The 25,024-nt window shown below is 40.2% G+C and overlaps 1 protein-coding gene across 4 annotated transcripts in view; it reads right to left on the minus strand.

Moving 5' to 3' along the window:
• GABRG3 (gamma-aminobutyric acid type A receptor subunit gamma3) overlaps positions 1-25,024 on the minus strand; it is a 363,647-nt gene that overhangs the window by 27,813 nt on the left and 310,810 nt on the right. For 3 of the 4 annotated variants that reach the window (XM_072135690.1, XM_072135688.1, XM_072135691.1), the window contains exons 7-8: positions 19,569-19,721; positions 11,129-11,325 (exon numbers count right to left, since the gene is read on the minus strand). In XM_072135690.1, coding sequence (XP_071991791.1) covers positions 11,129-11,325; positions 19,569-19,721 — 350 coding nt within the window. The remainder of the gene's footprint in view (positions 1-11,128; positions 11,326-19,568; positions 19,722-25,024) is intronic. The other variant, XM_072135692.1, reaches the window with a different exon arrangement.

Genomic DNA, 25,024 nt, shown 5'->3' on the forward strand with positions numbered 1-25,024 from the left:
GAAGGAAGCTCAACCTGAATAATTGATCCACTCCTCCTCCTCCTCATTTTCCTCCTTCTCCTCCTCTTTGTACAGTAAAGCAGAGGAAAATGGCTATTTTTTGACAGGGCCCACTGGCTCTTGCTATAGTACTTCATGCATTTAATTTTTCTGGAGGGCCACCTACCCGGTCCTCTGTTTGAAACAATTTTTGTGAGTGCCACATACAGGCACTCAATCTATTCCATTTTACTGCAGGGCCACCTACCTGCTCCTCTGGTTTGAAACATTTTTGGGACTGCCACATACAGGCACTCAATCTATTCCATTTTACTGGAGGGCCACCTACCTGCTCCTCTGGTTTGAAAAATTTTTGGGACTGCCACATACAGGCACTCAATCTATTCCATTTTACTGCAGGGCCACCTACCTGCTCCTCTGGTTTGAAACATTTTTGGGACTGCCACATACAGGCACTCAATCTATTCCATTTTACTGGAGGGCCACCTACCTGCTCCTCTGGTTTGAAAAATGTTTGGGACTGCCACATACAGGCACTATCCAAATTAAATTGTCTCCATAGCAGCCTCCACACGTTGTCTCCATTGCTACCTCCAAAAGTCGTCCATATAGCTGCCTCCATACATCGTCCCTTTATCAAACGAGGTGTGTCAGGCAGAAATTTGGGTTGTTTTCATGGATTCCACATCAAAGTTGTTAACTTTGTCGCCACCCTGCTGTGTTATCCACAAAATATACTGGCAAACTTTTACCATTTAGGGATATTATTTCAGCGCTTCTTGCGCATCTGTTTACATTCCCCTCACCCGGCATATCCTAAACTTATAAGAACGCTACTACACTTGATCTTATACAAAAGGTTCTTAGAAGTGCTGTTTGGGGAGTAGCCTAGAGACAGGGGCTTGAATTGGCGAAAGCTCGCCTGGCAGCGGAGCGCCAGCTCCATGCGCATCATGCGCTTCTTGCGCATCTGTTTACATTCCCCTCACCCGGCATATCCTAAACTTATAAGAACGCTACTACACTTGATCTTATACAAAAGGTTCTTAGAAGTGCTGTTTGGGGAGTAGCCTAGAGACAGGGGCTTGAATTGGCGAAAGCTCGCCTGGCAGCGGAGCGCCAGCTCCATGCGCATCATGCGCTTCTTGCGCATCTGTTTACATTCCCCTCACCCGGCATATCCTAAACTTATAAGAACGCTACTACACTTGATCTTATACAAAAGGTTCTTAGAAGTGCTGTTTGGGGAGTAGCCTAGAGACAGGGGCTTGAATTGGCGAAAGCTCGCCTGGCAGCGGAGCGCCAGCTCCATGCGCATCATGCGCTTCTTGCGCATCTGTTTACATTCCCCTCACCCGCCATATCCCAAACTTATAAGAACGCTACTACACTTAACTTGGTGCAGGCTGGGACCGAGTCTGACCCTGGGGCTGGTCATATACTGCCGACGCAGAGAATTGCGGGGCCTACCTCGGTCCAGGTCTCAAAGGCCTACTATACCTCCTCCCACCCCTCCTCCACCTCCTCCTCCTCCGAATTACCATCCGTGGGCATGGCGCCATCAGTCGGTAGCTCTAGGCACAGCAGCAGTGCCGTCGCTAAGCGACAGCAGGCGGTGCTGAAACTGCTGAGCCTAGGCGATAAAAGGCACACCGCCCAAGAGCTATTACAGGGCATTCCACATCAAAGTTGTTAACTTTGTCGCCACCCTGCTGTGTAATCCACAAAATATACTTGCAAACTTTTACCATTTAGGGATATTATTTCAGCGCTTCTTGCGCATCTGTTTACATTCCCCTCACCCGCCATATCCTAAACTTATAAGAACGCTACTACACTTGATCTTATACAAAAGGTTCTTAGAAGTGCTGTTTGGGGAGTAGCCTAGAGACAGGGGCTTGGATTGGCAAAAGCTCGCCTGGCTGCAGAGCGCCAGCTCCATCCCAAGATCCAACTAACATAGTTGCAGCACCTTTAATCTACTACTAGTTCACTGCCTCCATAATAATAATAATAATAATCTTTATTTATATAGCGTCATCATATTCTGTAGCGCTTTACAAATCATAGGAAACAAATACAAATGTAATGTAACAGAGCACAACATTTGTATGGAACAACAGGAGTGAGGTCCCTGCTCGCCAGAGCTTACGGTTTATGAAGATGATGGGGTAACACGAGGTAAAAGAATATTTAATGGTCAAGCCATTCTTCTTAGGGAATAGAAAAAAATATAATAAATGGAATTGCTGTCGCTTGAACCACTCAGCCGTCATCTTATATACCAGGTCCAGGGTGAATGGGACTGCAGAGAAGTCTGGTGCCTGTTGGTTGCTGGATAACAGATGGGAGGACGACACAGGACGGGTTAGTAGAAGAGTTAAAACTTCATGCAGTTAATGAGTGTTATAGGCTTGCCTAAAGAAATGGGTTTTAAGAGCACGTTTGAAACTTTGGAGGTTAGGTATTAGTCTGATAGTCCAGGGCAGAGCATTCCATAGAATTGGTGCAGCTCTAGAGAAGTCTTGGAGACGCGAGTGGGAGGTCCGCACTAGGGTAGAGGTTAATCTAAGATCACTGGCGGATCTAAGAGCACGGGTTGGGCGATAGACTGAGATAAGAGAGGAGAGGTAGGGGGGTGCAGCATTATACAGAGCTTTATGGATGAGGGTTATTATTATTTTAAACTGTATTCGAAAGGAGACTGGCAGCCAGTGCAGCGACTGGCATGAACTGTAAGCATACATGGTCCCCTTATCAAACGAGCTGTGTCAGGCAGAATTTTGGGTTGTTTTCATGGCTTCCATGTTAACTTTGTCGCCACCCTGCTGTGTAATCCACAAAATATACTGGCAAACTTTTATCATGTACCGATATTATTTGAGCGCTTCTTGCTCACCTCCTTTGGTTCCTCTCTGACACCCATTGGTTTGAAGCCTGAGTCCAATTAGGGTATGTCGCCATGCCACTCTCTAGCCTGCTGCCGCTGCCTCTGCCTCTGCATGCCGTCCCCTATAGTGTCAGGGTCAATTATTGGATGTTTTACATGCTATCTAGCTTCATTCTGTCACTCTGTCATGGCCATGCTGTTGCCCATAATTTCGGCATAATGGTGCGATTAAGCAGCCTCAGAGGCATCCATGCATGCTGCCCCTGCTGTTTCCTGTCCATTTCCGTGGTGTTTCCATCCTTTTCTGAGGTTCCCAGGTGTTTGGCCAAGCTTCCCTGTGCAGAGCCTTGGTCCCCTTGAAAAATGCTCGAGTCTCCCATTGACTTCAATGGGGTTCGTTATTCGAGACGAGCACTCGAGCATCGGGAAAAGTTCGTCTCGAATAACGAGTACCCGAGCATTTTAGTGTTCGCTCATCTCTAATTAACACATTTTCCACTGAAATTGGGCAGGGGGAAAAAACTGAAGAGATGTAGTTTTATGCTCTACTGTACACTATGATACTCAGCAACCATATGAGCACCAGGTCCTACAGAGACATTGAAACTCATTCAGCAGTATTTAGTGTAGAAGGGAGAAGCAACAATAAACTAATATTTTCTTCTCCCTGGGGTCAGAGAGAGCTAAAGAACTGATCTCCTTCTGAAATGTGTGCAAGAGGAGTAAAAACTGGGGTGACACTGAAAAGTATTGCTGGAACATCAGGAGAGCAACCACTTGCCATTTATAGAGGGTATAATGTATATTCATTATCAGGATAAGAAAGCGCTAATGTTATTCAATATTCATATCTAGTATCTGCCAGCAGTAAAAGGCTAATAATACATGTTTCTTTCACATTTTTGTTTACTGAAAGTACTGAATTCTTTGATCAAAACATTATTGTGATTGAAACATTTGGAGTTGGGAAGGATTTTCCCCTAATATGAGACAAATTAATTTTTACCATCTTTTGGATTAAAACTGTAGAATTTTAGGTTGAATGGGACTATCCTTAATCCTAATTAGGCCACATGCACACAACTGGGAGCCATGAGCAAGACGTACAATAGGTCTTTTGAGGACATGGTGGAGTGAGGCTGCCATGTCTCACCACACAGTGGGAGAGACAGTGCTGCAGATTGTAGAGAAGATCCTTTCCTTCCCTTGTTTTGGAGTGATGTATGGAGATGGAAGAGGAGAGCAGCCATATCCACCTGGCCAAAATGAGTCACAAACGTTCCCCTGTTTGCAACCCAACTATGTAACAAATACATAACAAAAACTAAATAAACAACAATACAAAAGGATGTCAAACTATTCACTTTCCAAACTATTCCAAAAACACAAGTCACGTTCAATTCTAGATTGATTCCACTATCCCAAATCTCCGAATTACCTTACTTTTGTATTTTTGTAAATGAACAGAGGTACAGTATGTGAACAAATCCCCCAACTATACTAGACAGATTGATAAGGTTCTATAAAATCTATGTTATAAAATATAAATGAATGTGTAAAATCTTAATAAATTAACTTTGGGGAATTGGAAACAAAACAACGGCACGCTTCTACTGCAGATAATGTCAAACCATATAGTACTTTGCATTTACCAATTTTCCCAGTATTTATTGTTGTACCAATGTAGTATTATTTTATACATTGGAAAACTTTAAGCAGAGTATTCTGCTGTAGCTTTGAGACAAGGCTTTTTCAAGCATTAGTGTCATATTTGCTGAGCTGACTAGTTTGCTTGTGGTCCCATTTAACTTATTACACTGGGCTAGGACAAAGGTCACTGTATTTGTCGGAAAAAAAGAGTTATAAAAAGAACCAAGGAAGCTGTATAATGGTAGGTTGTTTTGAACTGAAAGCATTCATGCATGCTGAGAAAGCAGTGTGAGATTTCAGTATTGTCTACTCTGTTTTTATTCCATTCAGCAAACTGCTATTCTTGCAAAGGACACTTAATAGACATGATAAAATGTCATAGTTTAGCTCTAATATTTTTTTATTTTCAGTTGCAGTGTGGAAGCAAATATTTTGAATTGATGGAATGTGATAATTTTAATTATAGTTATTTTCCTATTGTTAATGTTCAGTTGCATTAGGTGCCATATTTAATGCTGCACTGAGTTTCTGTCTGAAACTATGTGAAATAAACTTGAAAGTTTAATTGCTGCCAAATTACAACATTCTGTGTGTGAAGTTTTTACCCTATGGTCTTTTTCAAACACTGAAAAGCAAAGACATAAGAGAGAAGATGTTAAGTCTTGTGGTGATCTCCAACCACCAGACATTGGCATCTTTCTTTGCCATGCCTGTGCTCTTTAATAGTTGTAGTGTTTGAAAAAACCTAAAGGTCACACACAGATTGTTCTAACAAAAATATACAAGTTTTTGCAATTCTCTATATTTGATTGCACCTTAGTTTATTTCAAGCTCCATGGATTTGCAGTTATGTATTTATTCAACCATATGAACAGAATAGTAAGTATTTTTGGAATTATATATTTTTCAATCATTTTTTATGTAATTTTTTTTTATTTATAAAAAAATTATCAACATCAACAAATTGTTTGCGTTATGAAGTCTCCAATATACTTTCTGTATCAATTCATTACAGTTTTCTATATCTCTGTTTGCTGTCATTTAAAAGGAAGCTTCATTTTCCTGTGGTTAAAAACTTGTTCAACCATGTGATGTCACACAGGTGCATGGCTCATTATAACACAGAGAGAAATCAGAGCAATGCACCTGTGTCACTTTGTATTACTGTTAAATGTCAGCAAGCAGAGATCTAGAAAAAAGTGAATAATTTATATTATATATTGATAATTGGAATTATTGTATATTGGAAAATTGTACAACTTTTCATTACATAAAGATTATCAATTATTTGCTGCCTTTTGTATTACATTATTCTCTTATAAAGGTTAGATGCCTTACTAACTCCATATTAATAAATCAACATTGTTATTGTTAATATTTTAATCACTAAATAGCTTCATAGAGTTCAATAATATCAAATGCTTATACTTTTTATTAATTGTGCTGCTGAATCCGTAGGCTAATTAGAATTAGTTTATAAGTGTGAATGTCTAAACTTGATACTAACCCAAGCTTCCCCAAGTTCATAAAGGTTGCATCCATCACATATTCTATAACTGTTACATCTGGGTAAACATCTTACTCAGCTCGTACTGTCAGGCTAAGGAGAAACTGAATTTCTATATGGTTAACTTCAGTCAGCAATTTGAACAGGGCTATAGTGATTTGACTGCTGATTGAGTCTGTTATGCCGGCTCTCTGCAAGCTTTGTTCTTGACTGGCTCTTACTCTTCGAGCTCTGCCACTTTCACCTGTAGCTGAGTGCCTACTCACATGAATATCCTGGGGGACATTTATCACATCAATGTGCAAAGCATATGATAAAGGCCCCGCTGCAGCAGATACTTTATGAGGCTTTGCCCTCCAACATGGTTGATATACCATGGTTGAATTGCAGAAAAAGGTCTGAAAACACTGAAAGTTTGTAGGCTATGGCTAGTGACAGACATGAAATGGGAATTCCCAACATCAGCCCACTCTGCCACCAGCCATGCCCCCTCTATGCCCCACATAGCCCTCCCCCTTTTTGTGTTATACCCATTACAGGTTTTTTGGCAGCTCTATTGTTTCTTGCTACTGTTTTGCTATTCCTGTACTTTTGGTTTCTGACTTTTGACTCTTGTGTCTTGACTATTCTTTGTATATGTGATTTTGTACCTTTTAAGCTATCTCTGCTGTGACCTGAACTACTTACCATCCTTTTATGTTATTTGTTTATCTTGTTTCATGTCCACACCTTGGCACAGTAAGGGACCATGTTCTTGATGTCCCATGTTGCCCACGATACAATGAAGCAAGCAGGCAGGGTTCTTGGGAGGCTGGAGTTTTGGGGTTCACTGACTTGTCTTATTTTCATTGTCCCCATGACAGTAAAATGAATTCTGTGGGTCCAAGCTTTGGAATCCATTTGATCACAAGAATTAGGGAAACCACAGGGTTCTTTTAATGCTATGTCCCCTGCTGTTTGCTCTGATCATTGGGATCCCCTTTAGCACAATAACCATGTTAATTTAAAGATCAGGAAAGAAACCAGAATTTGAAAAGAAATCATCAAAAAGTGATGGAAATATGCCAGTAAAACATGGAGCTTACTACTGCTCTTTAATACAAAGAACTGTGTGTGTTAGAACTGAGTGTGCATATAGAACTCCTCCAGCTCTGTGTATTGAAGATATTCTGCCCTGGGAGCAAGTTTTGTGGGAAAGAACATGTAAAATATAATACTATGAAACATGTTTCTTTGTGTTTTTATATGCATGTAAATAATCACTTGGTGAAGTGGTTGATGGAAGGTATGTCTTTTTACAGGTACACTTTTACCTCACTAAACCAGCGCCCTCTGCATACTGTTTTGTGAAATCTTGCCCTTTTACCTGTAACAAATCCTCTCCAAGGTTATTTTCAAATGAGCAAAGAGTCTTTTTTAGAGACTAGAAGGGGGGGGGGGTTACATCTGACACCCCTATCTTTGGTTCTTTAGTACCTATAGTGCCTATCTTTTCACATTAAAGATAAGAATCTCATCTTCAATATCAGGATTGCAGTTCTGCAACCTACAAAATGAGAGATAGGCAGGTATCCTATCTGACTCCTCGGGTCAATTCCAGCCTATTTTTACCGGAACCTAGAGCTGCAGGTTAATGGACTGATGAGAAGCAAGTGGCCAGAGAGAAGAGTTGGTGTGTGCTGTTCTTAAGAAATACAAATGTCACAAAGTAAAGGCTGAACTTCAGTGTAAAAGAACACTTGATAGTTTGATTAGAACCACTTATTTAAAATTTTTCTTTTGTGCAAACCTGGAATTTAGGACATTTTTGCTCATTTTTATGCTAAAGAAAGATTGATATATTCATGTTTTTTAACTTTTTTAAAGGTTTCCATTGCACAGGCAATATAGAATTTTTTGTTGTTCATTCAAAGTGAGGTTTACAGAGCCAGATCATTATTTTATATCTCTTCATGACTGTGAGGTGAACTTGGCCAGAACATATAAAAACCACTCAGATGTTCACCATAGTCAATTCAAACACAGGATATCAATTCTGAAAGGGAGAAGTGCTACCAACTAAGCCACCATGCTGCCATACATAGGCCCACATTTACTATGGTCCTTGTGGCAGTTTTCTGGCAGACTTTGCCCGTTCTTTTCAGTGCAAGCTGCTTGCACAAGTATTTAAGAAGTGTCTGCGCAAGATTTGTGTTGCATGTGACCGTTTTGTGCTGCGGCTGCACTATTCTTTATGCAGCACAACTTTCTGCACTGAAATGGGCATTCCCGGTGCTCAGTCATGCACATTTATCATGCAAAGTCAGACAGAATTGTGTTGCACGCCCTATGTTAAAGGTGCACCAAAAAAAAGTCAGTGCTATCTGTCGGAGCAGTGCAGGGAGTGCCAGATTCATGAAGAATGTGCGACAGAAATCCAAAATCTAGCGCACCCTGCACACTTCACTGTTTTTAGTAAATGTGGACTGTAAAGTGGTCAGGTGAATAAAACCTTAGCTCATGGTCAGGCCAATAGAAAATAAAAGACATTCTGATTAAATCACTGCATAAATTGCACAAATAATATATATTTTTAAAGATCTTTGATACATTTCAAAGGGTATTTGTCTCATTTGAAGGAAAGCACATTACTATCTGTTCTCTTCAGGATTGTTTTATAAACAATGGAAGCTGTTTTCAAGGACAACTATTAAATCTACTTATGTTATTTTCTTTAGTGGATTGTTTTGCTCTCAAACCCAATAAACCTGAAATACCAAATCTGCCTTCATTTACAGAAGAATCTGTCCTTGAAATGAAATACAATGTTAAAGTTAAAAGAATAAATATTAGTCAGCACAGCCTCATTAAACATTGACACATATATTGCTTTTAACACTAGACCCAGAGCTGAACAAGCTGAACACTTTAATCTTAGCTAACCACAATCTATAATACAATAAATATGTGAAGAAAATTGTCTTCACTCCTGCTGTTAATCTGTTCTTCTTTAGATCAATAAAGATCTCACTGCTTGAACTTTACCCTGTTTATTAGTAATTAGTAAGGATAAAATGATGGAAGTCTCAGCATAGTGTTACTTTTTTTGACCAATTTCAGTTTTCACAAACTGGTTTCATATCCAAATGCTATATAAAGCAAGGTACTGGGATTGAAATAAGCCTCTGTTTGAGAGAGAAGTGGAAAAATGAGTCTCCCAGTGTACTCGACAATAGGCTTTGAAAATTTTAATGTTGTAAATTGGTTAGTCAGAAATGAAAGGTGATGTGAAATATAACAGCTGCTTTCAAGTCACAACGGTGTAACAGGTATTAAATGAAAGCTTACATTGTAACGCAGGGTAAACTTGGTAAATTCATTTTTTACAAATATTTACAAGAACACTTGACACTGTGTACATGTTCCGAAGTCCTCTACATTAACAGTGGACTAACAGTCCACTGCTGTTACAATTATAGAACTACTACTTCCTTTTAAATTGCTGTGTTTGTTCATGAAAATGTAGCTTTTAGAACCATGACTAAGGTGTCTAAAACATGTAGGGAGGGAGGCTGCCCTCTCAGTTCTGATACACATTGTCAGTCTTTGTGATGTTTTTAATTCTTTCTGGCTGAATAAATTTTGATATTTTTTACCTGCTATTCAGAGCTTTTTGGATATTTGGATATTTTTCCTGTTCTTGCATTACCATCCGCAGCTCAGAGAGGCATTTTCCTCCATGACTCTGCAACTACCCTTCCTCTGCATCGTAAGATGAGCTGTGGTCTATTTTTGTGAGTTTTTCTCACTTTTACTACAAATATTTACTTTAGCTTTTTCCAAATCCTTAATATCTTCTCAAAGTGATTTTCCACAGATGATACTCTCATAATAATAATAATGGGACTGCTGAATGCCACCATTTTGGAAGGCCAATAAGTGAAATACCATGTGTTTAACCCCTTAATGACTTGGCCATTTTGCACCTTCCTGACATTGCCCATTTTGGGATGTTTCATGATAATTGATTATAACCTTGGAACGCTTAACATATCCAAGTGATTTTGAGATCTTTTTCTAGTTACCCATTGCACTTTTCTGACACATAGTCATAACACTAAAATAACTTAGTAACTAACATTATGATGACATTTTTTTAGTAGTACTTTCATTTTTAAATTTTTTTAAGCTATATGAATGTATTTTTCAAAAATGTATTGGATTATCAGTGGATAAAATACCAAATGGCTCCACAAAGTTTGATACTCAGTTCCTCCTGAGAATATGGTTGTAACCTGTTGCATGGGCACACACCAAAGCATTGAAGGGAAGGTGAACCATGCAGAGAAAATTTGCATTATTTTTTTATTTTTTTGGCAATCTGGACATATAAAGGCTTAATTTCTGCAAGATTAGATGCACTTTACTTATTGATGAGATTTTATTAACTCTTAAATGTATGGAGGAAAAGAAAATTATAAATTACTGGTTTCAGATTTTTTGTAATTTTTTGGGCCATTCTATGTACCATAAAAATAATATGTTATTTTTTTTTCCATTGTTCACTACGATTACAATACCCAATTAACTGTATATTATTATTCAAATTGAAATATGCTTCTCGCATATATAACACATCAATAAACTGTATCACTTGTCTTAAGAAATTTTGGGATTCCAACTGTCGTTGCAAGGTTATGACCATTTGTCTATTGGTGTGAAATTGGGACAGAACATACTACTAGGGGCACCATTAATATAGGCATCTGGGGGCACTGTGACCTTTTCACTACCAGAAAGGACTAGTTCTGCATGCTGCAGCAACTTACAGTCATGGAAGTGCACTTACTATTAATTTTAATTGTATCACTTTTTTTTGGAAAAATTTGTGGAATAGTTTGAATTGAAATTGTGATCATTGGGGACCCCATAGTCAGACAATTAATAATGCAAACTCTTAGCCAATAGTGTAAGCCCAATTTTTTAAATCAAAAAATAATTTTGACTTTGCATGTTTTTCATAATATTCTGGTGCCTTAAATTTTATTTTATTTTATTGTATTCAACAGAGAAGAAAAGAGAAAGCAGGAGTTTAAACTCACCGATTTTTTCTTCTTTTTACATCTTGGCTTTTGACAGCTTGAATAATAATTAAGTGCTGCATACTCCATCAGAGCCGCAAATACAAATAAGAAACAGACTGTCACAAATAGATCCATGGCAGTGACATACGAAACTCTTGGTAAGGACTGTCTTGCAATGGTACTTAGTGTTGTCATTGTCAATACTGTGGTGATACCTGAATCAAAAAACAAATGCACTCAGCTTACAGTAAGAACACAATATAAAAATATTTTACTGGAAGCCTACATAAATCAATGTATGTATAAAAAGAAATGATGATGACTACAATGAAGATTTGTAGTGTGAAATATTCATTTAATTTGTTCCAATTGCTTCAAGTGATTTAAAATTTACTTTTTAAGTCAAGTGGTTATTTCTTCTCACATTCACATGGCTACCCCTACTACAACCAATTTTTGCTTAGAACTAGTGTAGCATGTGTGGGGGAGTAAAGTCAAACCAGTATATCTATTTCAGAAGGAACAGATTAAAAATGTTTCATATTTCCCAGAATCCCCTAGTGGTGCATAAATGGCAGTACGTTTACACATGCCTGCATGGCAGCTTTAAGGAGAGCTCTTATTCCCTGACCCTAGCCCACAGCCTCTCACTCAGCTAAACCAGTTCCCACACTGTATTTTAGAGATACAAACACATAGTATCACTGCTGTCTACATTTCGGAATTCCTCCTGAAATAGATATACAGTACTGGTGTGCCATTAATCTCACATCATGTCATTGGGCTCCCTGAAAGTCATGCTTGATGTTAAGGGGGCTGCCTTACAAAGTAGCAAAAGAGGTGTGTTTTTTCTTGTTCCATCCAAAAAAAAAAATATTTGTAGCATGTAGAAAAATTTGATGGAGAAACTTCATATTGAGCAGCATTCCGAAAAGGGTTGTAGTTAGAATAAATTATTCTGCAAACATTCACCAAGATCAGATTGGGAATATATGCCAAAACAAATATGTCAAAAGAAAATTTTAAGATGCATTTCAGAATTTTTTTTGTAAGTCGGGTGTCCTTAAGAAGGGGACCGCTTGTAGTTTCTGCTTGCACCAAATTCAGTATTTGCATAAACTAGTTTTCACAATAGGTTTCAAAATTCATGATTTGCAATTTTCGGTTTAAGCGCAAATTGATGCCAGTCCCAACCCTGGTCTATGTTCTGCTACTTTTGATGATTAATAGAGATGAGCGAGTATACTCGTCCGAGCTTGATGCTCGTTCGAGTATTAAGGTACTTGAAACGGCTCGTTGCTCGGACGAGTATTTCCCCTGCTCGAGATCGAGCATTTAATTAAAAATACAGAGTGAAGAACAATGAAGAATAGAATAAAAACAGTGAACACAGTGAACACAGGATCATTTAAGTGAAAAACACAGTGAAGAATACAGTGAAGAATAGATTACAGATGTTTGGCACATCTGCTTACTTGTCGGAAGAGACGTGCGGAACGGTGCGAACAAAATAGTATGTGAAGAACAATATATATGTGTGAAGAACACATTGAAGAACACGGTGAGCAGCACAGAGACACCGGGGCAGAAGCACAGAGACACCGGGGCAGCAGCACAGAGACATCGGGGGAGCAGCACAGAGACATCGGGAGAGCAGCACCATGGAGACGTCGGGGGAGCAGCACCATGGAGACATCGGGGGAGCAGCACCATGGAGACATCGGGGCAGCAGCACCATGGAGACATCGGGGGAGCAGCACCATGGAGACATCGGGGGAGCAGCACCATGGAGACATCGGGGGAGCAGCACCATGGAGACATTGGGGGAACGGGCAGAATGGAGACATTGGGGGAACGGCAGAACGGAGACATTGGGGGAACGGGCAGAACGGAGACATCGGGTAAACGGGCAGAACGGAGACATTGGGGCTGGGGCAGCGCGGAGACATTGGGGCTGGGGCAGCGCGGAGACATCGGGGCTGGGGCAGCGCGGAGACATCGGGGCTGGGGCAGCACGGAGACATCGGGGGAACGGGCAGAGCAGAGACATCGGGGGAACGGGCAGAACGGAGACATCGGGTGAACGGGCAGAACGGAGACATCGGGGGAACGGGCAGAACGGAGACATCGGGGCTAGGGCAGCGCGGATACCCCTTAACCACTTGGCCTTTTTAAGTTTTTTCACTTCCATTTTTCACTCGGCACCTTCAAAAAACTATAACTTTTCTATTTTTCCACATAAAGAGCTCTGTGACTGCTTATTTTCTGCAAAATAAAAACAAAGCAGGAAAAATTCTGGATGCAGTAAAAATGGTGAAAAAACACTTTTTCTTGTGGGCTTGGATTTTACATCTTTCATTATGCGCACCAAATAACATGTCTACTTTATTCTTTGGGTCGGTATGATTACGTGGATACCAAATTTGTATAGGTTTTATAATGGTTTCATACTAGAGATGAGCGAGTATACTCGTCCGAGCTTGATGCTCGTTCGAGTATTAAGGTACTCGAAACGGCTCGTTGCTCGGACGAGTATTTCCCCTGCTCGAGATCGAGCATTTAATTAAAAATACACAGTGAAGAACAATAAAGAATAGAATAAAAACAGTGAACACAGTGAACACAGGATCATTTAAGTGAAAAACACAGTGAAGAATACAGTGAAGAATAGATTACAGATGTTCGGCACATCTTGTCGGAAGATACGTGCGGAACGGTGCGAACAAAATAGTATGTGAAGAACAATATATATATGTGTGTGAAGAACACATTGAAGAACACGGTGAGCAGCACAGAGACACCGGGGCAGCAGCACAGAGACACCTGGGCAGCAGCACAGAGACATCGGGGGAGCAGCACAGAGACATCGGGAGAGCAGCACCATGGAGACATCGGGGGAGCAGCACCATGGAGGCATCGGGGGAGCAGCACCATGGAGACATCGGGGGAGCAGCACCATGGAGACATTGGGGGAACGGGCAGAATGGAGACATTGGGGGAACGGGCAGAACGGAGACATTGGGGGAACGGGCAGAACGGAGACATCGGGTGAACGGGCAGAACGGAGACATTGGGGCTGGGGCAGCGCGGATACATCGGGGCTGGGGCAGCGCGGATACATCGGGGCTGGGGCAGCGCGGATGCATCGGGGCTGGGGCAGCGCGGATACGTCGGGGCTGGGGCAGCGCGGATACATCGGGGCTGGGGCAGCGCGGATACATCGGGGCTGGGGCAGAGCGGATACATCGGGGCTGGGGCAGCGCGGATACATCGGGGCTGGGGCAGCGCGGATACATCGGGGCTGGGGCAGCGCGGAGACATCGGGGCTGGGGCAGCACGGAGACATCGGGGGAACGGGCAGAGCGGATACATCGGGGGAACGGGCAGAACGGAGACATCGGGGGAACGGGCAGAACGGAGACATCGGGGGAACGGACAGAACGGAGACATCGGGGCTGGGGCAGCGCGGAGACATCGGGGCTGGGGCAGCACGGAGACATCGGGGGAACAGGCAGAGCGGAGACATCGGGGGAACGGGCAGAACGGAGACATCGGGGGAACGGGCAGAACGGAGACATCAGGGCTGGGGCAGCGCAGATACATCGGGGCTGGGGCAGCGCGGATACATCGGGGCTGGGGCAGCGCGGATACATCGGGGCTGGGGCAGCGCGGATACATCGGGGCTGGGGCAGCGCGGATACATCGGGGCTGGGGCAGCGCGGATACATCGGGGCTGGGGCAGCGCGGATACATCGGGGCTGGGGCAGCGCGGATACATCGGGGCTGGGGCAGCGCGGATACATCGGGGAGGGGCAGCGCGGATACATCGGGGAGGGGCAGCTCGGAGACACCGGGGAGCAGCAGCACGGATCCCGAGATGTAAGCAGATGTGCCGAACATCTGTAATCTATTCTTCACTGTGTTTTTCACAGCGTTTTTCCCTTAAATGATCCTGTGTTCACTGTTTTTATTCTATTCTTCACTGTTCTTCACATCTGCTAACTTGTCGGGAGATAATATACGCGTGGAACAGTGAAGAATAGATTGCAGATGTTTGCATACATCTGCTAACTTATGAGAAGACATTCTTTTTCAATTAAATAACACATTTTATTCCCGAACCATGGTCCCTTTGAAAAATGCTCGAGTCTCCCATTGACTTCAATGGGGTTCATTATTCGAGACGAGCACTCGAGCATCAGGAAAAGTTTGTCTCGAATAACGAGCACTTGAGCATTTTAGTGCTCGCTCATCTCTATTTCATACATTTAAAAAAATTAAACGGGGCGAACAAAATAGTATGTGAAGAACAATATATATGTGTGAAGAACACATTGAAGAACACGGTGAGCAGCACAGAGACACCGGGGCAGCAGCACAGAGACACCGGGGCAGCAGCACAGAGACATCGGGGGAGCAGCACAGAGACATCGGGAGAGCAGCACCATGGAGACGTCGGGGGAGCAGCACCATGGAGACATCGGGGGAGCAGCACCATGGAGACATCGGGGGAGCAGCACCATGGAGACATCGGGGGAGCAGCACCATGGAGACATCGGGGGAGCAGCACCATGGAGACATCGGGGGAGCAGCACCATGGAGACATTGGGGGAACGGGCAGAATGGAGACATTGGGGGAATGGGCAGAACGGAGACATTGGGGGAACGGGCAGAACGGAGACATCGGGGCTGGGGCAGCGCGGATACATCGGGGCTGGGGCAGCGCGGATACATCGGGGCTGGGGCAGAGCGGATACATCGGGGCTGGGGCAGCGCGGATACATCGGGGCTGGGCAGCGCGGATACATCGGGGAGGGGCAGCGCGGATACATCGGGGAGGGGCAGCTCGGAGACACCGGGGAGCGGCAGCACGGAGACACCGGGGAGCAGCAGCACAGATCCCGAGATGTAAGCAGATGTGCCGAACATCTGTAATCTATTCTTCACTGTGTTTTTCACAGCGTTTTTCACTTAAATGATCCTGTGTTCACTGTTTTTATTCTATTCTTCACTGTTCTTCACATCTGCTAACTTGTCGGGAGATAATATACGCGTGGAACAGTGAAGAATAGATTGCAGATGTTTGCATACATCTGCTAACCTATCAGAAGACATTCTTTTTCAATTAAATAACACATTTTATTCCCGAACCATGGTCCCTTTGAAAAATGCTTGAGTCTCCCATTGACTTCAATGGGGTTCGTTATTCGAGACGAGCACTCGAGCATCAGGAAAAGTTTGTCTCGAATAACGAGCACTCGAGCATTTTAGTGCTCGCTCATCTCTATTTCATACATTTAAAAAAATTAAAACCTCCAGTACAAAATTTTTTTGGGGGGTTTTGCCATCTTCTGGCGCCAATAACTTTTTTATACTTTGGTGTACGGAGCTGTGGGTGGTGTCATTTTTTGTGACTTTTGGTGGCGTTTTCATTGCTATAATTTTTAGGACTGTACAACCTTTTGATCAATTAATTTTTTTATATTTTTCAAAATGGAAAAAAATGCCATTTTCAACTTTGGACCCTATTTTCCGTTACGGGGTTAAAAGCAGTGAAAAACCATTATTATATTTTGATAGATGGGGCATTTTTGGACATGGCAATACCTAATGAGTTTTTGATTTTTATTGTTTATTAATATTTATATCAGTTCTAGGGAAAGGGGGGTGATTTTAATTTTTAGGTTTTTTTATTATAATTTTTTTTAAAACTTTTTTTTTATTTTTACTTTTACTATTTTTTAGACTCCCTAGGGTACTTTAACCCTAGGCTGTCTGATCATTCTATCATATACTGCCATACTGCAATATGGCAGTATATGGGGATTGTGCTGATAGCACATTGTAATGAATGGGTTAAAATGAGACAGCTTCGGGCCTTCGTGAGACCCGAAGCTGTCTTTTTTGAAGCATTGCCGGCGGCGATCGATGTGAAAGCACCCGCGATCGTTGCTAGCACCAATCGCAGGTGTTACCAGTAAGCCTTTACTGCAATATGCAGCAAAGACTTACCGGCTATGGAGAGGGCTTGGCCCGCGAGCCCTCTCCATGCACCGGGACCCGTCGGGAAGGGGTTATAGTTACACCCATAAGGCTGGTTAACATCATGTATTTTAAAACATATTTCAAAGCTTTGAAAAAAATTTCTGAATGTCTTATTTTTTTTAAACAATTGTTCTTGAGTATATTTAAAAACACATGACTTCGACAAGGACCTTATGCATCGCAAAATGTAATAAAACTACATCCTATTACCTAGTTTTAATGGATATAATTAATGTTCTCACTTTCCATTGGCAGTTCCCTTGATACTGTTCCCACCAAGCTTGGCTATACTAAACTATTACAGTACCATAGCCATGCTCTACAGCTAGTTTTAATTGAGGTCCAGTAATGTAAGTCCAGGACTGGAACTGTAAAAGTTATTTGCTGGATATCTTTGACAGTAAAATGACTGGGACACAACAGGCTGAGAAATATTTTGCAGCAATGTTTTATTAGTACTGCTAACATTGTTCTCCAATATTTCATAGCAGTGTTATTTCCTACTGTCAGTTGGCTCTTCCATAAGGATTATATACCCTTCCATGCTGAAATAACTGTTTGGGTAATGGTTAAGAAACATGATGAAATATTCAGTTCCCTCAGATCTCAATCTATTAGAAAATGTGTGTTTTATGCTGAAACAACAGTCATTCATGTTATTGGCCTCATGGACATGAATAGCATATGGCTGGCTGGAGAAGGGGGTGGGGGAGAGCTCCTCACTCCTCCTCTCTACATATGAAGGCATGGCGCCTTGCTGTATTTCCCACCAATTATAGAGCATGCTCTTTTTTCAGTGAGGCACAATATGGTGCACACTTCTATTGTGGCTACATTCGTACAGCTGGCAAATGGCCACCATACAGGATTGTATGCATGGGGCATAGGCTATAAATTAGAATATCAGCAAAAACTTATTTATTTTCAGCAAGTTCATCTCAAAGAATAAAACTCTTATATTATGTAGAGGCATTACAAACAGATTGAACTTTTTAAGTTTTTATTTCTGTTCTGTTGATGATTATGACTTACAGCCAAGGAAAACCCAAAAGTCATTACCTCAGAAAATTACAATAAAATATAAGATTACTGCTGACATAAAGTATGTAACATTTCTACACACAAACATAAATAAGAAATCAACACTAAAGAAAATACATACAAATATATGAAAATTGTTATATATATATATATATATATATATATATATATATATATATATATATATATATATATATAAAATATTACAATAGTACATGTTATAGTAGTATTTACATTAGACAAATTCCTAAAAGTTCTTATGAGTATTATCAATTTTATTATCAACCAACTGCATAACAGAACATGGAGAGTAAGCATGCATATGTCATACTTCAGTACCTTAGCTTCATAACTATGTTCTATTATGCAGAAGATTGATTACTGCAGGTGATTAATGATTCATAAGAGAATACACCTGAGAATTTAGCATTTTATACTACAGGTAAACGGACAAAACACATAGTACTGTAATATGTGCTATTGTTATAGGTACATATATATATATATATATATATATATATTAAAACAATTCACCAGTTAAGAAAAAATCAGATGCTCAATCTTCAGGTTTGTTAAATCCTTTCACATATAAAAATCCAAAAATGGTGGCACTCCCAAGTTCTTGTGAAAAAGGAATTATTTTATTCCAAAAGTGCTATGTTTCAGCTCCCATATCTGGAGATATAGGAGTATGCCTTGGTATGCAAACTGCCAATGATTGATCTGATATTGGTCATATCTGAATATGTTGTATGGTTATAACCATGTCTGTCACTTATATCTACTAATGTTGCAAACTAATCAATTCCAATATTTAAGCACAAAGGAGTGTGAGCTGTATATTTCATTCTACATAAGACTTTTATACAATTTCCCTCAGAAATCGGTATGACATCACATTAAATGATAACTAATGATAGGACCTCATTGCTTCGGTTTGCAGGCATGTAGAGGGACAATGAAGGGATAGAGGCATTGCTCTCTAATGGCAGTTTATGAAAATATATTTAGATTAGGGGGGTTATTTTGCCTTATGGGTTTTCTTTAAGTTACGAGGAGAGTCACCATTCCCCATTAGTGTTGGCCCCCCCACAGCTATTTCATTGTTGCAGGGTTTATTAATTTAAAGGGTTAATAGTGAAGTTTGGGATCGTTCTGGGGTATTCTTACGTTGTTTTTTGGGTCTGCTCAACACTAATAATTACCAACAATGCTACTACTAGAGGTCTGGGATTTCAGATATTTCTTTAGTGTTACCCTCAGCAGCTCCTCTGCTTGCTTATCCTGGATTGTCAGAACTTATCACTGACATGCAATAATAATAATACGCAGACACAGCATACATGACAGAACCGTCTTTTAAATGTCTTACCTAATGCTGTTCTTGCTGGAGTGGCATCTTTTTTTATCCAGAATGATACCCAGGATAACACAACTGTTAATATGCAAGGGATATATGTTTGAATAGTGAAGTATCCCATTCTTCTGCTTAAATCAAAGTACACAGACATGACAATATAATCACCTGTTGAGACAAAGGCAAAGCATTCTTGACATCCAATATCCATTAATAACCTAGTCGTATAATTTTGTAAAAGAACAGAAGATACACAAGAAACTATTAAATATACATGGAGTTATTTTAAGGTTTTCTATGCCATTTTGTTTGCAACCATTTGCACTCAACCATATATACAAGGATTTAAAATACCATAATAATTAGCATAGTTCCTTCATTCCTCCATCCTTCACCTAGGTGTATCGTTCACTTTCCAACAAGCCACACTAGTTCTTTTCGGCTGCTTGCAGGATTTGCACTGTATCAGTTTACACTTTTTTTTGCTATCTCTTTTCCATTTACTGGAATCATGCTTTTAGTACTAAATACCTGTTTATAGTGACAGTTACAGAAGATCTACACAGGGTTTACATATTGAACATATCCACAGGTCATCATATCCAACAGATGTATTGGGCTGCCGCATAGCTGTACAGGCGGTCCCCTACTTAAGAACACTCGACTTACATACGACCCATAGTTACAAACGGACCTCTGGATACTGGTAATTTATTGTACTTTAGTCCCAGCCTACAAAAATCAGCTGAAACAGTTATCAAATGTGTCTGTAATGAAGCTTTAGTGTTAATATTGATTCTTATGACAACCCAACATTTTTAAAATCCAATTGTCACAGAGACCAAAAAAGTTCTGTCTGGGATTGCAATGTTAAAATATTGTAACGACTTACATACAAACTCAACTTAAGAACAAACCTACAGACCCTATCTTGTATTTAACCCAGGGACTGCCTGTACTTACATTACTGAGACTTTATGGGTCAGAAATGAGATTTTTCCCTTAAGGAGAATACATAAGGCGACCTTTTCGGGCATATGAAGTGTAAATGGCCAAGCATGCCCTGCTGAGAACTCTAAGTAAGGAATGTTGGAACTGGGAAACTTTCATCCAATGCTACTTTAAAGAAGAAAGCTCCTAATAGACCAATCTCCTTCTTTACTTGATAATATCCAATTCAGAATGAAAGGACAGCCATCATTCAGAGTCATTGCTCCTTGTCAGTAAACTGTAGGTGACCGGATTGACTAGATGAGAGGCCATTAACATGGGTAGTAAAATTGCAAGTGCATTTTCCAGGATGGGAAAAGGAAAACTGAACCTTTAGTTCTACATTAAAGGCAGTAGCTCCATATAGACCAATATAAAACTTTTAAGAAGCATGGTGACAAAACTTGTACATTTTGATGAATTTCCAATATGGAAAGAAGGAATTTATATGAGCTTATCATATTATGAGAGTAATGTTTGATGTATTTGTAAACAATGTAAATTATAGTTGAGATTCATAGGACTTAACATAAAACCAAACTTAAAGGGGTATTGCCATTTCAGAAAATTAATATATTTGCTTGTATTATAAAAAATTGTAAAACTTTCCAATATACTTTCTGTATCAATTCCTCATGGTTTTCTAGATCTCTGCTTGCTTTCATTCTAGAAAACCATAAGGAATTGATACAGAAAATAAATTGGAAAATTGTAAAACTTATCATAAAAACATTAATGTGCTGAAATAGGAATACCCTTTTAATAATTAAAATAAAGCCTCTATTATCTATGTATGAAGTAGATGGAAATGCAACTGAATTTAGCCTGTTGCTTACAGATACCATAGACTAATACATTTTTAAATTACCACATATAATTATTTATGAAATATTTTAATTTATCCATTAAAAAATCCATTAATTATGAAACACAAAAAGAAATATTGTAGAAGAAATAATAAAGTGAAGGTAATAGGTAAAGTCAGTCTGTGCACTGTGCTTCCCCTTAACCATTTGTATCTTATTGATTGTTTATATTCAACAATCTTCTAGCAATCACAATGGCAGCAGGACAGTATTTATCACCGCTGATTGCAATCACATAAGCCATCATCCAATAGAACTAATAATTCATGCACAGCCAGAAGAGGGTCTTTTATCAGTTTAGATACATGATTTGTTTTATGGAAATAAGTCATAAAAAGTACAACAAAGGCAAACATGATAGGGAGTCCAAAATGTAATTGACAATGTTATTGATCAGAGAGTATATAAGATGGAAATTAATCCTTATAAATAGTTATAAAAGTTTAAAATTATTATTAGATATAAAGGAAACCTTAATAGCTATGGGAAAACAATTTAGAAATGTATCAGATTTTAGCATTTATGTGCCTCAAGTTAGCTTTATACCTTAGCACACAATTTTTAATTTAATTTGTTTTAGTATACTATATGAAATCAGCTTGTTTAAGGTACAAATAGAGGCTTATCTTTCCTTTCCCCTTGAAGATGTGTGCACATGACTTAGCCAAATCTGTGGCCTCTCACCCTGCCAAACCAGTCCCTAACACTGCTCTGACGAGGAGCAGTGACTTTTATTGTGAGATGTTTATTTCATCCAAAACAATACTAATACTCAAGACTTTGCAGTGCACATAAAAATATACTATTTTGTCTCCCATTCAGTGAAGACATAGAAAAGAGGCAACACAGCAACCCTCTATGTCACAATAGAAGCCTGAGAGATAATCCACACTACTACTGAGAAGTTTAACTTTGAGTCTATTTATAGGTTTAACCAGCAGATTTAGCAGTGTCTCTTTATCTTTAACTCTGTAGTTTTAGCCTTCCTCCTCACACACCTTACTATTTCCCCCTTTGTAGACTTTAGTTAATGGCTTTCAGAACCTGCTCTATAACTGCATTTGATCATGTGAAGGGATTTTAACAATGTATTGAAATTTTTTATGCGCCACAGTGGAGTTGGGAATGCACGGTGATACTAGAAGCATACATTTCTGCAAAAAGAAACTTCATATTATAGATTACACTTTTTTATTGTGGTTTATGCTATTGTTAATGATCACTGTTAGTGGTAAAATAGTCAATTGAATTTTTAGGTGTTCTTTTTTGTTAGGGATGGTATCACATTTTAAAACAAAACACAAGTATGAAAACTTCAGAGTGCTCTAACTCTAACTCTTTCCTTTTAAATCTATGGACACTGCACATAATATGCAGACTGCCTGACTTAGGCTTAACCTTCGTTAAATAGATTTGCTTAACATTATTTTATTAATATATGATTTTAAAAAATTGAAACTTTTTAGTCTTGTATGTTTATTTTGGGAATTCAAGTTGTTATTTTTTCAATTACATTTCAAGAAAAGTTACTCAATCATGTTTGGGCAAACGTTGAAAAGAGGTACCTGAACCAAATCCAAGACACCCATAATTGGTGCTAGTGCCAATCGCAGCTATCAGTGGTGAAAATGAGCCTGAATGTCAAAGCTGAACTTCTGGCTGAACAAAAAAAGTTATTTTGACATTATATATTAGTTTTGGTGTTTTATCTATGTGTAGGTGTTTGTAACTTCATTAATTTAAATTCCTTGAAACATAAACAGATTTAAAGAAGATTTTAGTTTATTAATAGAGATGAGCGAACATGCTCGTCCGAGCTTGATGCTCGGTCGAGCATTAGGGTACTCGAAACTGCTCGTTGCTCGGACGAATACTTCGCCCGCTCGAGAAAATGGCAGCTCCCGCCGTTTTGCTTTTTGGCGGCCAGAAACAGAGCCAATCACAAGCCAGGAGACTCTGCACTCCACCCAGCATGACGTGGTACCCTTACACGTCGATAGCAGTGGTTGGCTGGCCAGATCAGGTGGCCCTGGGATAGACTAGCCGCTGCCCGCGCTGCTCGGATCATTCTGTGTCTGGATGCCGCTAGGGAGAGAGCTGCTGCTGGTCAGGGAAAGCGTTAGGGTGTTCTATTAGCTTACTGTTAGGCAGGAGTGATTCTCAAAGAACCCAACAGCCCTTCTTAGGGCTACAATAACGTTCTACTTTTTTTATTTTAATTTGCATCTAGTACCATTTTGTGAGGAATTAGCAGGGGGACTTGCTACCGTTGTGTTTAGCTCTTAGTGGCACACATATCCATAGCAAAGACCGAAGTGGGAAAATTTAGTAGGGGTTGGATTTCAATTAGGCACTAACTCAGTGTCATCTCATCTGGCATAGTAGTGTGCTTTGATACTTGGCTAGAAAATAGCCATAGGAGAATACAAAGAGCTTACTTACGCATACAGTAGCGTTCTATATATTTGATTTCTGGTTGATCTGCTGGTGGCTGTACTTTCTGCAGTGCATGTACTAGCCAATTCTGAGCAATTTGTAGTGAGACTTGCGACCGCTGTGTTCTGCGCTTAGTGACGCACATATCCATAGCAAAGACCGAAGTGGGAAAATTTAGTAGGGGTTGGATTTCAATTAGGCACTAACTCAGTGTCATCTCATCTGGCATAGTAGTGTGCTTTGATACTTGGCTAGAAAATAGCCATAGGAGAATACAAAGAGCTTACTTACGCATACAGTAGCGTTCTATATATTTGATTTCTGGTTGATCTGCTGGTGGCTGTACTTTCTGCAGTGCATGTACTAGCCAATTCTGAGCAATTTGTAGTGAGACTTGCGACCGCTGTGTTCTGCGCTTAGTGACGCACATATCCATAGCAAAGACCGAAGTGGGAAAATTTAGTAGGGGTTGGATTTCAATTAGGCACTAACTCAGTGTCATCTCATCTGGCATAGTAGTGTGCTTTGATACTTGGCTAGAAAATAGCCATAGGAGAATACAAAGAGCTTACTTACGCATACAGTAGCGTTCTATATATTTGATTTCTGGTTGATCTGCTGGTGCATGTACTAGCCAATTCTGAGCAATTTGTAGTGAGACTTGCGACCGCTGTGTTCTGCGCTTAGTGACGCACATATCCATAGCAAAGACCGAAGTGGGAAAATTTAGTAGGGGTTGGATTTCAATTAGGCACTAACTCAGTGTCATCTCATCTGGCATAGTAGTGTGCTTTGATACTTGGCTAGAAAATAGCCATAGGAGAATACAAAGAGCTTACTTACGCATACAGTAGCGTTCTATATATTTGATTTCTGGTTGATCTGCTGGTGGCTGTACTTTCTGCAGTGCATGTACTAGCCAATTCTGAGCAATTTGTAGTGAGACTTGCGACCGCTGTGTTCTGCGCTTAGTGACGCACATATCCATAGCAAAGACCGAAGTGGGAAAATTTAGTAGGGGTTGGATTTCAATTAGGCACTAACTCAGTGTCATCTCATCTGGCATAGTAGTGTGCTTTGATACTTGGCTAGAAAATAGCCATAGGAGAATACAAAGAGCTTACTTACGCATACAGTAGCGTTCTATATATTTGATTTCTGGTTGATCTGCTGGTGGCT

Source organism: Engystomops pustulosus, chromosome 2, assembly GCF_040894005.1.
Source record: "Engystomops pustulosus chromosome 2, aEngPut4.maternal, whole genome shotgun sequence".
NCBI classification, from domain to species: Eukaryota; Metazoa; Chordata; class Amphibia; order Anura; family Leptodactylidae; genus Engystomops; species Engystomops pustulosus.